Source organism: Passer domesticus, chromosome Z, assembly GCF_036417665.1.
Source record: "Passer domesticus isolate bPasDom1 chromosome Z, bPasDom1.hap1, whole genome shotgun sequence".
NCBI lineage: Eukaryota > Metazoa > Chordata > Aves > Passeriformes > Passeridae > Passer > Passer domesticus.
The window spans coordinates 76,913,676-76,929,906 of NC_087512.1; the positions used below are offsets into that span (position 1 = coordinate 76,913,676).

The 16,231-nt window shown below is 51.1% G+C and overlaps 1 protein-coding gene across 2 annotated transcripts; it reads left to right on the top strand.

Moving 5' to 3' along the window:
- Positions 1-11,346: 11,346 nt before the first annotated feature.
- Positions 11,347-15,882, top strand: LOC135290373 (maestro heat-like repeat-containing protein family member 7). 2 transcript variants are annotated; one of them, XR_010353149.1, is made up of 11 exons: positions 11,347-11,521; positions 11,706-11,854; positions 12,094-12,241; positions 12,456-12,643; positions 12,726-12,863; positions 13,144-13,258; positions 13,430-13,567; positions 13,768-13,944; positions 14,077-14,227; positions 14,386-14,487; positions 14,719-14,740. XR_010353149.1 is itself a non-coding variant. In XM_064404277.1 (11 exons), the coding sequence occupies exons 1-11, from the start codon at positions 11,381-11,383 to the stop codon at positions 15,453-15,455; spliced, it is 1,467 nt and encodes a 488-aa protein (XP_064260347.1). In that variant the 5' UTR covers positions 11,347-11,380; the 3' UTR covers positions 15,456-15,882. The 2 variants fall into 2 exon arrangements, 1 of the variants encoding a protein (XP_064260347.1); XM_064404277.1 differs by lacking the exon at positions 14,719-14,740 and adding an exon at positions 15,441-15,882 and having other exon boundaries at positions 14,072-14,227.
- Positions 15,883-16,231: the final 349 nt, after the last annotated feature.

Here is a 16,231-nt window from a genome sequence, read left to right on the forward strand (position 1 = left end):
GTTTTCCAGCTGTTTGGTTTCCACTCTCATTACATGGTTATGACAATGGGAAGATGCCAGCAGCTCACATCCCCGGCAGCACACAAAGAACTTGATGTTACCTTACCTTAAAAAGGTAAACTTTTTTGACCAATCCCACAAAGCAAAAGCATATTGACAGTAGTTCTATCCAACCCCTAGAAGCACAGGTACCTTTTGTTCAAACAATGCTTGCTTATTTGGAATACAATACCTACTTGTAAGCCTTAAAATACAATGCACAGAGCTCCATTATTAAGCTTAGAAGTTCCTAATATCTCACTAGATATACTTTTCTGCATCTTAGGAAGTTATTCTAGCCAAGTTTTAATACAAAGACCATTGTTCTATTTGTCCTTACTTTTTTACGTCTTATGTAATTTCGCTGCTGACTTATCTCATGGCTGCTGCTTAGCTCTAATCGCAGTTCCGCTGTCTTTGAGCCCTGCCTTTTGCAGCTTTCCCAAAACCTTCTGATTTTAAGGATTCCCATAATTTGCCCTCTTGGTTTTTCTAAAAAAACCCTTCAAAACCGTGTTGTTTCTTAACTACCTTGTGTATCATAGCTTTACTATAGTATATCTGCTTTTTACTTGCTTAAAGCATCCTTTTTGCTCACATTAAGCCTTGCTATATTACAGCACAGCAATTTTAATGCTGCAGAAGTCCAGTCAGTTCAAAGGGCATAAGTCATGTCTGATAGCAATTACAAGTCATCGTCAGAAGAAGTCTCACCTGTTCCAAGGTCTTAATTCAAAACCTTCTTCTATGTCAATACCTTCAGCCACCATCTCTGTGAGATTTCGAGAACTCTCTGTGAATCCATTTCCTACCCATGTCTCTTATATGCTAAACACTTCTTTGATAGTTTTGTCCATCATTTGTGACACACACTGAGGCGTGCAAGTTAGTACTACAGTATCACTACCAAAACACCCAACACATATAGACCTATCTTCCAAAGTTCTCTTTATCAAAGTGCAAAGCTCCATCCCTGGAACCAATCATCTAACCAGGACCCACCATCTTTTTTAATTGGAGCTGTCAAATCTTTCAGCTTTTGTATACATTTGTGGATGGATTCAGAATGATCAGACAGGTTCATGCAACACAATCCACAAATTCCTCACAACAATGTCCATGTGCCAGTAAAAAAAAATCAACAGCTGCTCTATTTCAAAGGGTAGCATGCCCAACAATGTTAACATCTGTTTAACAGTGACATTGGCATTAGTTTATTAAATTGTTAAACAATTAAAACCAACCAACATCAGTGCATCATTCAATTTTGCTCCATTCTTTTCGTCAGCTAATTTTTGGCAAAAGATCCTCCCATATCTTCCTCAACTTAAAAACTTTGCTTTTGACCATTAATAAAAACTTCACCTTTGAAAACCCAACAGAGGGGATCCATAACATCACAAAACAAAAACCACACTTTTGCCAAAAAAGCTCTACAAAACCAACAACTGACACATTTATAAATAGCATAAAATCAGAGTTTGCAGGTCCCAGCAATGAACAAGGAACGTCAGGTGTGACCCGTGATCCCTCTGTTCAGCTCACGTCTGCGTACTTGCTTCTACAGTCTTGGACTCATCAACACCTTCTGGGGTGTGATATGGTTTGATGTTTTTCACTGGGACCCACTTAATTCCTGCACCTGTAGAGACAGAAGCATACCCTTTGCCCCAAGTGATTAATCAGAAAGGACCTTCAATTTGTCCTGTCCCAGGGTTTCTAATTAAAACAGGGGGATTTTCTTTTCATTTTGCCTGTGTGTTATTTGAAAAATGCCTAAAAATTGGTGGATCAGGTTCTGCAACAGAGCAGTTCAAGAAATTAAAAATATATAAAGCTTTGTTCAACCTCATCTGTGGTGTGATCTCTACCCCACCCCCCATTCTTGATCAAGAATGTGTTCTAATGTCTGATGTGTCCTCTCAACAACTGCTTGACTTGTGGGAGAATGGTGACAAACAGTCCAATCCTTTAAAAATGTGGCACATTTTTGAGATATATATGCGGGACCGTTGCAGACTTTTACTTTTTGGGGCACACCCAATGAAGCAAAAGCTTGCAAAAAATGTTGACAAGCATGGTTACCTGTTTCACCTGTGTGAAGAGAAGCAAAAACTGCACCAGAGAATGTGTCTACTGAAAAATGAGTATTTTTAAATTTACTAAAGGAAAGGTATTTAGTGATATCCATTTGCCACAACTGCAGGCTCTGCAAACCTCGTGGATTGACCGCTCCTGTGGAAACAGGAGGCTGCACAAGCTGGCAGTCAGGGCATGTACTGATGATAGCTTTAGCCTGACTTTTAGAAATTTGAAACATTCGCACAAGTGCTTGCACATTTCAGTGAAAAAAGACATGACTCAGTTTTGCTTGTTCAAAAATGTTTGGCAAAGTGTTTGAAATGACCATTGTCAGTTTGTCTGCTCTCGCATTTTCTTCCACTAAAAATCCAGGAAGTGAAGAATGAGCCCTGATGTGAGAAACAAAATATGGATTAGTTCTATAATGCAATGATGTATAAAGACAGGAAAGCCAACAATATAAAGTGTCATTACTAACATCTTTTAGAACTGATCCTTCTAATCTTTCAACCACATTAGCAACAGAATCTCTGATTAAATTAAAAGGTTTTGGGAAGAGCTGAAAAGCCTGAACCACAGCAGCAAGCTCAACAATCTGAGGAGATCCTTCTATTATTTGAAAATCTGATTCCCAGGTTGTAGATGTTTAGTTCAACCAAATTACAACTGATTTATGACTTTTCCCAGATCCATCAGGGAAGAGAGTTATTGCCTTTAAAGGTTCCTCACTTAACATAGGTTCCTCTCTAAAACTCAATTTTGCTTGCAATAATTTGTGAGCCACGTAAGGAACAGAACAAATACCTGGAAAATTTAACAATGCATATTGTAAATCATCAGAATTTTGCATTGTCCAATCAAGAGAATCTTTTTTTCAGTGGTAAATAGATAACTGCAAATTTTGACTTGCTAAACTGAACAATCTTGTTCTGGCCTTAATGACAATTTGTGCTATCATCCCTAACACTGTAAAACTAGTCTTTGGAAACCTGTAGGGAAGAAAAACCCATTCTATTCTCAACAAAGGATATCTCTCAGAAAGGTCCCATTGAAAAATGAGACCACAAAGTCACATTTTTAATGTGACATTTTTAAAGAAAGAAGTCCAGGCTGAAGAGGTCCCATGTCTTCAGTCACTGCATTCATCTTCCTCAGGTCATGAAGCAACCTCCAGGAGCCCAATGTCTTCTTGTGGATGAGGAATATTGGTGAATTCCCGGGACTATTCATGGGTGTGATGTGATCTTGGACCTGTAATTGCTCCATTACCAATCTCTTAAGGATATTTAATTTTTTCTCTGTTAAAGGCCATTGATCAATCCTTATAGGATTATTCTGTGGCAGGGTGCCCTCAAACAGGGGGAATAATGTGCATTGACTCCATGATTGCAGAAGGCTGAGCAATTGCTTTATTGAGCTATACTATATTATAGTATAGTACAGGCTGAATAATTGCTTTATTAAGCTATGCTGTATTATATTACACTACTACACTATACTACTAGGAAAAACCCATCTCCATTCCCAGGCAGTCCAACACACTGGATCCAATTGGGCAAGGAATCCAACACCAGCACCAGAGTCCAATTAGGAAACTACCTTTTGGTAAACAACCTCCAGAACACATTCCACATGTGCACAACAACAGGTGCAGAGATTAAGAGAAGAATTGTTTTCTCTGAGCTTTCTCACAGCTTCTCAGGAAAATCCTGGCAGAGAATGAAGTCTCTTTCTGTCCACAGAATATGTGAATACCACAAGAGGACCATTGCGTTTCCAGTTCAGGTTTAAAGTGGTATGTTTTGATGTGGTTTCCATCACAGGCCTACATTCAGTTTTGCTCCCTTCCCTGACGGTGAGAAGCTTCTGAACAACAAAAGGACACACTGTGGCTGTCCCTTCTTCAGGAGCTCTGCTTTACACTGTGTTTTATTATTTTCTCTCATTACTCCTGTACCTGATACAGAAGAACAGGTAGTGTTGGCACAGTAACCAGCTGCCCAAGGAGCCCTGCTTTAGACTGTGTTTTCTTTTTTTCTCTCATCACTCCTGTATCTGATACAGAAGAACAGGTAGTGTTGGCACAGTAACCAGCTGCCCCAGGAGCCCTGCCAAGAAAGGCGCAGGAACAGAGCTCCAAATTCTTGGCAGTAGGGTTATAAATAAAGTTAGCTTTTGTAGGTGGGGTCATGATTTGTTAATTAATGCAATCAATTGTTATACTTAATTTAGGTAGTAAGTTATAGAGTAGTAAGTTATGGAATTAAATGTTCTGAAATAGGAATGCATCCTCACTAGAGAGGGGGTGGTGAGATCTGGGTGAGGGAATTTGCTAGAAAACTGCCTCATGAGATGATGACATTAATATGAAACATGACTGCAAGAGCAGCCAGCCAATAAAGCCTCAGAACTCTGGAATGATTGGCCAGAGATGCACCATCTTATGGAGCAACCAACAACCAAGACAAGGAGCATGCAACAGGTGGATTGAGAGCGCATCACTCCTGTGGCTTTAAGAGACTTTAAAAGCCCCGGGTGCTGAGCACCTGGGTCCTTCTGCCCAGCCCGTGCCCAAGGAAACACCCTGTGCAGCACGCAGCATTGTTAGCTTGGAACTCGGACTTGCCGCCCAGGTCCCAGGCTCACCCTGGGCTCTCCTCTGCGCTTGTCTTGACTTTCAATAAACAGGCCCGAGCCTTTGGAAAGATCTTGGCTTCATTTTGCCAATTTCACTCAGGAGTGAGGCTCTTAAGACAGGGTGGCCAAACAAACTTTCTGCTTGTGCTGGGTTTTCACCAGCTATCAGTCATGCGAGTTTTTCAACTAGAAAATATTTTCTGCTGAATCATGACTCCTGTCACAAAGTGTTAACTATCCAAATCTAGCACACAAATTCCACACTGAGAGGAGCTAGAAATAAATTTATACTTCTTGTATTAGAGGAATTACTTTCATCTATACTACAACACTTATATTTCAATCAAACGAGGCTGCCACATCAAGGAAGGAGGTCAAGGGCTTCTCTTTTCTTGGCTACTTTTTTCCTATTATTTTTGCTTTGTTTTGCCCTGTGGCCTCATCACAAACTAATATGGAATGAGATTGGTTTGCCAGAGAGCAAGCTGGCACCTGATGAAAATAAACTAAATAAATGTGGAAAGCGGAAAATGGAGTGAAATTTCTTACATGGAGAAATAATTCAACTGTGTTAACTGTGCTATTAGACCTCTTTAAAAAAAAAAAAACAAACCAACAAAAACCCAGCAGATGAAAAAGTCACTATGGCTTTCAGAATCCATTATGATACAGAGTTGGATATATATAAACAAATAATGTAAAGAAAAAACCCTTTTCTTTGATTGCATTAAACAAATGTTAGTGGTGGAACATCAGTTACTGCACTCACCTACTACATGAAGAGAGCTGTCACATGCATGTGATATAGAAAACACCCACCCACTCAGCCTGAAATACCCACAGGCCCACTTTTGAGCAACTAGTGACATGTGCTCTGTATGCACGACCACTCTGCAGTCAGGTTTCTTGTGTGCCATCAGGATGCCTATTAAAGATGGATATCATAAAAGGATTAAGGAGTCTGTCACATGCATTGTTTTCTGTTCTATTTCCTAGCCTGAGGGATTAGTCAGTGTAAACAGCTCAGGATCTTCACATTTTCCAGATGAGTCTGTGAACAGAAAACAGTCATGAGAGCATCCAATATGAAACTTGGAAAGAAACGTGATTGAAGGCTGTCCTGACTTGCAAAATGATTGGTGCTGGTTTGCACTGTTGGAAACTCCTTGCTCTATGCAACCTCTTGTTTTCCCGACAATGAAGTCTGTCATTCCGGAGTAACAGCAGGCTCACACTTCCATAGCAAAAAGGAACCATCACAGCACCTAGGTGTATTTCCAGTCAATCACAGTCCATTTATACCTCACTAAGCCATTATGAAAGCTTCCTTATACATTTTACATCTTATTAAAAACCTATAGTATTTGTTTAAATAATTTAACCTTGGAGACAGGAAGTTTTAGAAGTGACTCTCACAGCTGATGTTCTTTAAGTTGCTTGCAGCTGGTTACTGCATAAAGCAAGCTGCCGAGATGGATATCAGGTCTCAATATCCCTAAAGATTAGTAGATGATCTGGGTCCCAAATGCAAAATCAGCATTCAAATGTCATGTATTATTCAAAGCATCAGATATTTCAAGTATGAAGAGACAGGGTTAGCTGCTTCTCTAACAAAAAGAGTTTCCTATCTTATAGGCTGGAGATGATTTAAACAATTTAGAAGTGATTTAGAAATCACTTGGGGTGATTTAAACAGAACTCTCCACAGCTCTCCCACAGCTTTCTGAAATATAGAAATAGTATTTAATTTATGCAAACATTTGTAAAGAAAAAAAGAATTTGTTTTGTTCAATAAACAGAAAATCTTGTATTCATAAAAGTCATCCTAATTTTACAGAACAATGAAAGTAAAATCAGAAAAATATGCTTCTATTTACAATGCAATTTTTAGAAATCCTTTCTCTGCTAAGTCATATTTGATGGGATTTTTTAACTCTTTCACCTGCACTTTCAGAATGCAGTCTGCTCAGAATAGTGAGCAAGTTTCTCCTAATTCAAGAAGCTGTTCAACTGCAGAGCATTGACAACTGCCTTTGTGAAATCCAGTATGAATTCACTAGTGAAAGTCAATTAGAATTTGGTATTTGGTTAGAGATTCTTATGCACACAACATCCAGACACCTCGCCAGTCAGTGTCTCAACATGGATGTGCGCAGATTTATTTTACCCACAATTTGTTTATTTACTTTATCACACAATGAGATCCCTACCAACTTAGGGACAAATTAAATCCCTTGCCCTTCAGCACTAGGGATATTCAGCTCTCTGCTGTAGTTCTTTCAGCAGCCTGCTGATTTCCTGCTTGTAGATAATTGTATTACAATATGCCAGAAATCCATCACAGAAGTAGTGTAAAGCCATCTCAGTACTTCTGTTTCTCTTCTTTCTAAGGAATGCAAATTGATTCCTCCACCCCTCCTTGCACTCCTTTGACATCCACTACAGCTGCTCCTTGTCACACCTTATGGGCACACAAAGAGCATGACACAGCTGACACAGGTTCCAGCAGTGCAAACACAAAGTGCATAAAGTTTTTGTTGTCTGGTAGTAACTTACCATGGCAGTCATGATGTAAATAACAAACAAACAAACAAAACAAACAAACAACAACAACAAAAAAAAGCTGAGAAGATATTATAGATTTCCGTAGATCAGAAAAACAAATAACCGAAAAAAAGAAATGTAAAAAATAGACTGGAACTCTTAAGCTATCAAGAGACGAGAAAATTTTAAAAAACAAACAACAAACAAATCAATGCTAGTCAAGACTTTTTTATTCTCTGTTCCTCCCTTTTCCAGCCCTTCAAGCCCTGAGCGAATACGAGTGCCCCTCCTTCACAAAGCAATTTGTCCAGCTGATGTTCAGCACAGGATCTGCCGAACTTCATCTGCAGGCTCAGAAGATCCAGTGTCCTTTGGCCACTCCCAGTTCCCACTGAAGATGGGAGCACCTGCAGAGCAGAGGGGACCAGCTGCAGCTCCAAGCCCAGCTCCTGCTGGTCACAGCTGAGCCTGTGGCAAGCTCCAGGAGCTCCTGCCATCTCCCTCCCTTTTCGCAGCTCCCTCCTTCCAGCCCCCACACCCTGCCCATCCACGTTTTTCCCTCCCAGTTCACCCCTTTGCTTTGCCTTCCCTTAATAAACATTTTGGCTTTTTCACTTCACCCGTGGTTCCCTCCGTGGAGCTGAAGCAGCACAAATCCTGAGCCCGGGGACACGCAGGGCCCTGCTGCCATTCTCTTCCACGCCATCGTCTCTGCACGGGCAGAGAGGAACAAGGGCAGCTCAGGCTGCAGAGGTCCCTGTCCTGCTGCTCCAGTTGCACAGCACCGTGGAGTTGAAGGTCGTGCTGAGCACGCTGAAGGGAACAAGGACCCTGGGTTTTAGAAGAGCCAGCTTGAGTATGCTCTTCCATGGCAAACATCCACCGAGGGCAGAGGAGCTTGCCATGCTGGAAGTTCTGCCCAAGAGCTTGCTGAAAGCACAGCAATGCTCCATGCATACACAGGGACAGGAAGAGGGCAGAATCAGAGACCATGGTGGCCTAACAGTGAGCTCTGGGTGTGCCTCAAAGCAAATGAAGCAGCAGCAGCAGCAGCAGTGCAGTGGCTGTGACTCAGAGGCGCGAGCGTCCCAGTGGCCGCAGCGCTGTCAGGCAGTGCCTGCAGGCTGGGTGCGCTTCTGGCAGCTCTGCTCTCCCCACAAGTGAGGAATCGCAGCCCCTGCCTCAGGCCCACTCAGAAAGCCAACCAAGTGAGACCAGAGGCAGGGGACCCTTCCCAGCTGTCTTGGGCATGGCTGCAAAACAGCCGCTGCGTCTTCCTGTGCCCATGTTTGGTGAGTGCTGAGCCCAGAGCCGGCCAGCTTGTGCTCTGCTGTGCCAGGAGCGTTCTGGGCGGGCAGGAGAAGTGCTGCGTGCACAGCGGAGCGTCCTGCAAGGGGCTGACCAGAGCCTCCTGCGGGAACAGGGCTCCGCTCCCTGGCTGGGAACAGCCTGGTTTTGCTTCCGTGAGTGCAGGCAGGAGTTCAGGCACGTGCAGAGGCAGCGGGCAGCTCGTGTTTGTAGGGGCCCGGGGCTGCGCGCCCAAAGCGACACGTGGGCGTGGGGAAGGAAGTGACACAGAGCTGGGGGAAGGAAGATGAGCTCGAGCTGGAGTGCCTGTGCTGCAAGGAGCAGAAGGAATTCAGCCTTGCCAGGGTTTCTGATGTGTGTGTTGGTGTTCTCTGGGAAATGCAGACATTTGGGGAAGTGTCTTTGGAGGAGAGGAGCTTGATTCTCAAGGCAACTGCTTCCCCAGGTCCCAGGGTCAGAATCCCACCTGCTCTACCCTGGCTAGATGTTTCTTTTCACCAGATGGAAAGAGGGAAGCTCGAGTCCTGGATAATTTCAACTGAGTTATTGCAAGGTCCAAAAGTGATAGGAAAAGATGGAAGATAAACTGAGGAACGGACGGTGAGTCAGAGGGACAGCAGGATCGGGTAACAACCAGTTAGAAGGACACCAGGGTGAGTGCAATGTCCTTGGGTAAAGTTACCGTTTTTAGGCACAGCAGCAAGCAAGAGGGGTTACGCACAAAATGACCCAACTCGTGGGTCATTGGAAAGTTCGTGGGGAGGGCAAAGGGTGGCGTGATACATGTTGAGGGGGATGGGGAGGGGAAAAGTTTTTACAGGAGTAACTAATGAAAGATACAAAGGGTACAGATGTGAAAGGGAGTACAGCATTTGAATCAGTATTTGAATCATGGGAAAGGAATGAATTTTCCCTAATGTAGACAATGGTGCTTTCCCACGTTATTCCTGAAAATCTGGCTTTCTCGCCCCCAATGCCCACGCCCAGGAGCCCCCAGTGAGGTAGGTGCAGCTGTCTCCCTTTGGCTCCCTGCGCTCCTTTCAGTCCTTGAGGCCCCTTGCACTTGGCAGAGGAGCAGGGAAGGGGGAAGGATGTGAAGAGCAGCTTTGACATCTGCCGGGCTTGTGGAGACCAAGCCAAGCACCTGTGGTAGGGTGTGTTCCCCCGCTTTGAGCACAGGTCTGAGACGGATCGTCTCTGTCCACATGAGAGCCCCAAAGCTTTCATGGAGAGCTGTGAATTCAAAGGCCTTTATGCACACACTAATGCCACGTCCCTGTCTGCTGTGTTTCAACTCTTGGCAAGATGCATTCACCTCTTGCTTGCTGGAAGCTGTTCTGCTCCAGGGCCAGCACCAGGCTGGGCTGTGCAAGCCAGGCACTGTGGAGAGTCCTTCCCTGAGCACTTGGTTGATTTTGGTGTGTCCTGGGCTGCCTTAGACACTTGGGGCAACACATTCCTTCCAATTGGAGGCACTTTGGGTGGGGTGGGGGAGGCCCCAGGGCACATGGCAGCGTGTCTGAGGGCCCTTTGTGACACGCTGCAGCACGGTCACTGTGGAACGGAGTTGGACAGGGTGTGCCAGCAGCCCTTTGTGACACACGCTGACATAGGTGCTGGCGGCGACGCAGGCAGGCCCCAGTGCTCGGTGCACACAACGGGACAGGACGGGAGAGAGCAGTGCTGTGAGGAGACCCTACACAGCCAGCTCGTTCCTTGCTGACCCGGAGCTTTTCCGAGGCGTTACTCCTGTGGCTGGCCTTGCGGCCAGACTGCAGGACTTGGTGACTCAGAGCTTTCCTGAGGCATCTCCCATCCCTGCGGCCGGTGCCCTCGTGGCCAGGCCGTGGGACTTGGTGACTTCCATCCCTCACAAGGAGTCTCCTGTCATTCCGACAGGAGCCCTTGAGACCAGAGTGCAGGACTTGCTGTCCTGTGGCCTTCCTGAGGCTTCTCTGTCGCAGGCACCTGGAAGGCGGGACTGCAGCACCCGCTGACTTGGACCTTTGCAGAGGCATCTGTCTCAAACGTGCCCTCGAGGTCAGACAGCGGGATGGCAGGCAGAGTGCTCAGCCTGTTCAGGATGCTTCGGGGGAAGAAAAAGAACGGCCCTGCAGCTGCCCCAGCGCAGCAGCCTGCAGAGCCAGAGCAGTTGCAACCACTGCAGGACGGTGAGTGGCAGGGCTGGGCCGCAGGGCTGGTGCCTGCAGTCAACCTGGCCCCATCCCATCCCTGCCCCTCTGGACATACCCACGGACAGGATGGAAGAGGGGTCAGGGCTGCCCTCTCGGTGGCCGTGCTCTGTCTCTTGGGCATCCCAGGGCTGTCCTTGCCTGGGGATCATATGGCTGGGCTGTGTTCTCCAGCCTTTCCTGCAGCCCCTCAGCTCTGGCTGCACTTGCTCTTTGCCAGATGCAGGAAAGGACGGGACACGAGAACAGGATCCCACCCGCGGATGCTTCCGCAGAGCGGCACAGGTACCTGCGGCCATCCCCGCCTGGGCCAGGCCTGCTGGCACTGCTCGGCACAGCCCCGCGCTTGGAGCAGACCATGGAACGTCCCTCTCTTCCCGCCCTTCCTTCTGCTGCAGGCACTGCGGAGGTTCCTGCGTGTTCGGCGCAGAAAGACCAGCGCCACCGCCACCGAGGGCACGGCCGAGCTCGGCTCCAGGCCCGGCGAGCTGCGGGCACGGCCTGGTGCCAGCGCGGCGTCCTCTGAGCACGCAGCAACCTCGGACAGGGCAACAGCTGCGGGCCAGGCGAAGGCTGTCATGGCCCTCACTGAGGGCACGGCCAGAACAAACAGCCACAGAAGGACACCAAGGACTCGGGCCATCTCAAAGATGAACAGCACGCCCACTTGGACTGGGATTCCTGCTCCCATTCAGGATATTTTTTCATCTCAGCAGCAGGTAAGCAGCCTGGGGCCAGGGCTGCAGGCCTCCCAGGATCGTGTGGCCCCTTAGGCCACGTCCCCTGGGCCCCCTCAGCCATTGAGGCCAGCACAGTGGGGTGGGAAGGCAAGCACTTCCTGGGGGAAGGTGGGCAAGTTGCTGCCTTAGACAGCACTCCAAGCTATCCCCATGCCTCCTCCAGGTGGCAGCCAGGGTGGGGGACATTCACCAGAGACTCGTGTCCCGTGTCACTGCGGACACGGGGCTGGAAACAGACTTTCTGAGCCTGGCTGAAGAGCACCCTGCTAATGTGGTGATGAGCCTCCTGCGCTGTGCCCCATCCTGTGACAGGTACGGGGCACAAGGGCTTCAAGAGCTCGGTGCTCACCGGCCCATAGGACTCCTCACCCTGCACAGCCTGTCCAGTGGGGTCTGCCAGAGAGACAGGCAGAGAGCTCCAGGACCCTCGGGCCCCTCTGTTTCCTGAGCTGCTGCCATGCTCCCCCCTGCCCCTCCGGGCACCGGGGCTCTGTCACCCGGCCCCACGCGGCTGCACAGGGCACGGTACTGACGTGCAGCTCTGCTCCCAGGGCTGCTGTACTGATGTGGAGAAGCATCGGCACGTCAAGACCCGCAGTGCAGAAGGTGCTTCCAGCATTGTTCTCTGTGATAGAGGACAGGCCACTGTACAGCATGTTCTTCTACAGTGGGGATAACGAGGCCGTCTTTGCCCTGGCTGTGAGTTTCTGCAACTGGCCTTTGCTCACCCTCCGGGTTGCCTCTCCATGCTCTCCCCGCCCTGCAGTTCCCTGCCTCAGCTGCTGGGCTGAAAGCTGGGCTAGGGGCAGGCTCAGGGCCAGCAGGCCGGCTGCTTGCCCTGCGTTTCCCCTTGGGCCCTGCCACATGCACAGCTGGGTACTGAGCGCTGCTTCGGGCTGCTCTCTCCTTGCAGGCAACTGTGGTGCTGTGGAAGATTGCCCACATGCCCGAGTGGCACGACGCAGTAGTCCTTCATTCGGCCCAGCTGTTTGTGGCTCTGCTCTTCCAAGTTTTCGCCACCACAGAGCAGATACCAGAAGAGGTTGAGAACTTCTGGAGAGCGTGCCAGGAGGAACACCGCCTTCCCACCAAGCCTAACAGGTGCCAGTCACCCTGTCCTTCCCATGGCCCTGTGGCCAGTGCCAGCGCTCCCAGTGTGACCTGGCCTTTGCTCGGCACACAGGTTTGCAGTGCAGGCCGTGAAGGCTCTGCTCTGCCAACTGGGCTTTGAGAACAAGCTGGTGGCTCTGGAGTGCAAGCAGGTCTGGGACACCCTGCTCTGTGCCGACACCCAGCATTATGCAGTCGGTCTGCTGGCCAGGTGAGAGCCCCTTCTCCCCGCCACCACCACCAGCATTTGTGCCCTGTGCCCGGAGTGCCCCACACAGTCCCCGTGGTTTTGGGCCAGAGTGCCTTGTCACATAGGGGCACCCAAGCAGACTGGAAAAGGCTGGCAGAGGAGGGTGCCCAGGAGCAGCTGTCTCCCAAAGCACCCACGTCCCCTGGCAGGGTGCTAGGGACAGATCAGACCTCTGTGAGTCAGTCCTGGGAGAGGTTTTCCTGCCTGGCTTAGGGCTTTGGTGCCTTTTTCACCCTGCCAGGGAGATGCGCTGTGGCTTGGCCCCCTTGTGTTCCCGCATCGCCTTGCACCTGCTCAGCCTGCTCATCGGGAAGCAGCCACGCTGGCATCTGCCTGCCCTGGCGTTCTTTGTGGAGGTGAGCCTGATGGCCAGCCCTGCCTGGCTGAGCTGCCTCCCAGCTCTCTGGCCTCTGGTAGTTGCAGCCCCTGGGACGCTGCCCGCGCCCTTCTCCTGCTGCCTGGGCCCGGCCCTGTGCGGCTCCAGGCTCCTGCTGGCCGGGTCCCCATCACTGCCCTGTGCATTTCAGCTCCTGGAGTGTCTGGACTTGAGCAAACACGGTCACAGTGCCCTGTTGGTCGTATCCAGGCACCTGCCCAGCGAGTGCAGGGACAGGCTGCGCCTGGAGCTCAGAGGCCTCGTGGTGCTCAGCAAGGAGCCCTCGCTGGTGAGAAGGGGGCAGTGGCTGAAGCCACACTGGCAGCGTGGGGCTGGGGAACACAGACCTTTGGGCTTGGCTGGCCTTTGGCACCAGAGGCAGCTGCTCCCAGCTCTCCTGCCTCCCGCTTCAGCTGCCTGAGTGCCCCAAGCAGCTGCTGCTGCTGCAGCTGTCCTCAGCTTCACAGCACAGCCTCGTCTTGCACACAGAGTGGAGGAATACGTGGCCTGTATCAACACCTGCTGGAGCAGCTGGCTGATCCCGATGCAGAGATGGTTGGGATGATCCTCTCCGTGCTTACCTATATGCTCCAGGAGAAAGACCTCAAGATACCCGGCATCACCGCCCTGAAGCTGGCTGAACCACTCCTGCCACACTTTGAGAATGTAAGGCTCTGTGCCCCCAGCCAGGAGCACTCCAGGCTGCCTAGAAATTTTGTATCTTGTGCAGTTTTAGGCCTCTGCCCTGCTGGGCCTGGAGTAGTTGGTGCTGAGGTCTTTTCCTTTGTTCCAGGACAGCAGCCATGTGCAGCTGCTCTCCATTCAGCTCTTCAGCAAGGTGATGGAGCTGGTAGTGGAAGAGGGCAAAAAGCCTTTGACAAGAATTGTGAGCCGCAGCCTGCTTCCTCTCTTCTTGCGCTGGCATGATGAGAACCGGCGTGTGGCCAAGGTGAGGCTTTGTGTGATGCTGCTGCATCCCTGGCAAGGGGTTCGGCTGCCTCCAGCCCTGGCAGCCGGCAGGCTGCAGCCTTGCATGGCCTTGGCACAGGGACACAGGTCCTGTGCCCTGGGCTCTGGTTCCACCTCTGGCTGTGTGCTGCTCTCCAGGCCTCTTTGAAAACACTGCTTTGTGCGGCCCGGTTCCTGAGGAGGAGGGACATGGAGGAGCTGCTGAGGAAGGAGCAGCGGATGAAGTTTGCCGAGCACCTGGTAAGGAGAGCCTGGAAGCGCCAGCCGCGGGCTGGAGAAGCCCCCTGGCCCCGGTGCTCAGTGTGCGGGGCTGGCAGCTGTGTCCCTGCCCAGCGCCGCCCCCGGGGCCGCCAGCCCGCGCCCCGCACGCCGCTCCCTGCCCTGGGCCGTGCGGGCCGGCTCGGCCGGTGCTGGGCGCAGGGAGCGCCCGGCCGAGGGGCAGAGCCCGCGCCGAGCCTTCGCTCCCCGCAGCTGCTGCAGGACGAGAGCCGAGCGGCCGAGCAGCTGCGCTGGGCCCTGCCGCGCCTGCAGAGCCCGCAGAGGCCCCTGCGAGAGGCGGCCGTCAGGATCATCGGTGAGCGGCGTCCCTCCCCGCCTCCCGGCCCGGCCCTGCCCCGGCAGCGGGAGCCGCGCCCGGGCCGCTGCAGCCCCGCCCGCCCTCGGCGCTGCCGCCGCCCTCCCGCAGCCGTGCCCTCCCTCGGGCGGCAGCGAGTGGCAGGGCCCGGGCTGAGCCCTGCCCGGGGAGGAGGGCGTGCGGCCCCGGGGCTGGCAGCGCCCGTGTCGGGCAGCTGTGCCGCCTGGGGCCGCCACAGCCTCTGTGTTGCCAGGGGTGGCCGGAGTGCTCCTGATGGGGCAGAAGGAGGAGCTCCAGGTCCTCAGTGAGGGTGAGTGAGGGCAGCCGTGTGCCAGCGGGGACCGCCGGGGGCAGCTGCACATCCTGGCCCCAGAGCTACAATCCTTGCCCGGGCTGCCCAGGGCTCTGCTCTCTGTGTGGACCAGGGACAGTGGGGCCAGAGCCCGGAGAGCTTTCAGGGACACGTAGGGGATGCGAGGCCAGCGCCTTCCGGCCAAAGCCCTTGTCTGCCGCTCCCTCCTGGCCATGGCAAAGCTGGGTGGGAAGGCCCTGGCAGGAGGCTTTGCTTGGATTCCAGCAATCAGGCCTCTGACCGTGGCACTGTTCCTTTCTTTTCCAGCCCTTCAAGCTCTGAGCGAATACGAGTGCCCCTCCTTTATAAAGCAATTTGTCCAGCTGACATTCGACGCAAGATCTGCCGAACTGCGCCTGCAGGATGGGAAGAATCAGTGTCCTTTGGCCACCCCCACTTCCCACTGAAGATGGAACCACCTGCAGAGCAGAGGGGACCAGCTGCAGCTGCAGGCCCAGCAGCTCTTGCTGGTCACAGCTGATCCTGTGGCAAGCTTCAGGAGCTCCTGCCTTCTCCCTCCCTGTTGGCAGCTCCCTCCCTCCAGCCCCCACACCCTGCCCATCCACGTTTTTCCCTCCCAGTTCACCCCTTTGCTTTGCCTTCCCTTAATAAACACTTTGGCTTTTTCACGTGACTCGTGGCTCTCTCTGTGGAGCTGAAGCAGCACAAATCCTGAGCCCGGGGACACGCAGGGCCCTGCTGCCGTTCTCTTCCACGCCGTCGTCTGTGCACGGGCAGAGAGGAACAAGGGCAGCTCAGGCTGCAGAGGTCCCTGTCCTGCTGCTCCAGTTGCACAGCACCATAGAGTTGAAGGTCGTGCTGAGCACACTGAAGGGAGCAAGGATCCTGGGATTTAGAAGAGCCAGCTTGAGTATGCTCTTCCATGGCAAACATCCACCGAGGGCAAAGGAGCTTGCGGTGCCTTTCACTACGCCCATCCTGTACTGAAGTGGCTGTTGTGAAAAATACAGCCACCCCCATGAAACTTAGCAGTGTGAAGAAACTGCTGCACAGCAACAGCTGAACTTCAGTGTGTCTGAGCCAGTGCTGCTGGCTCA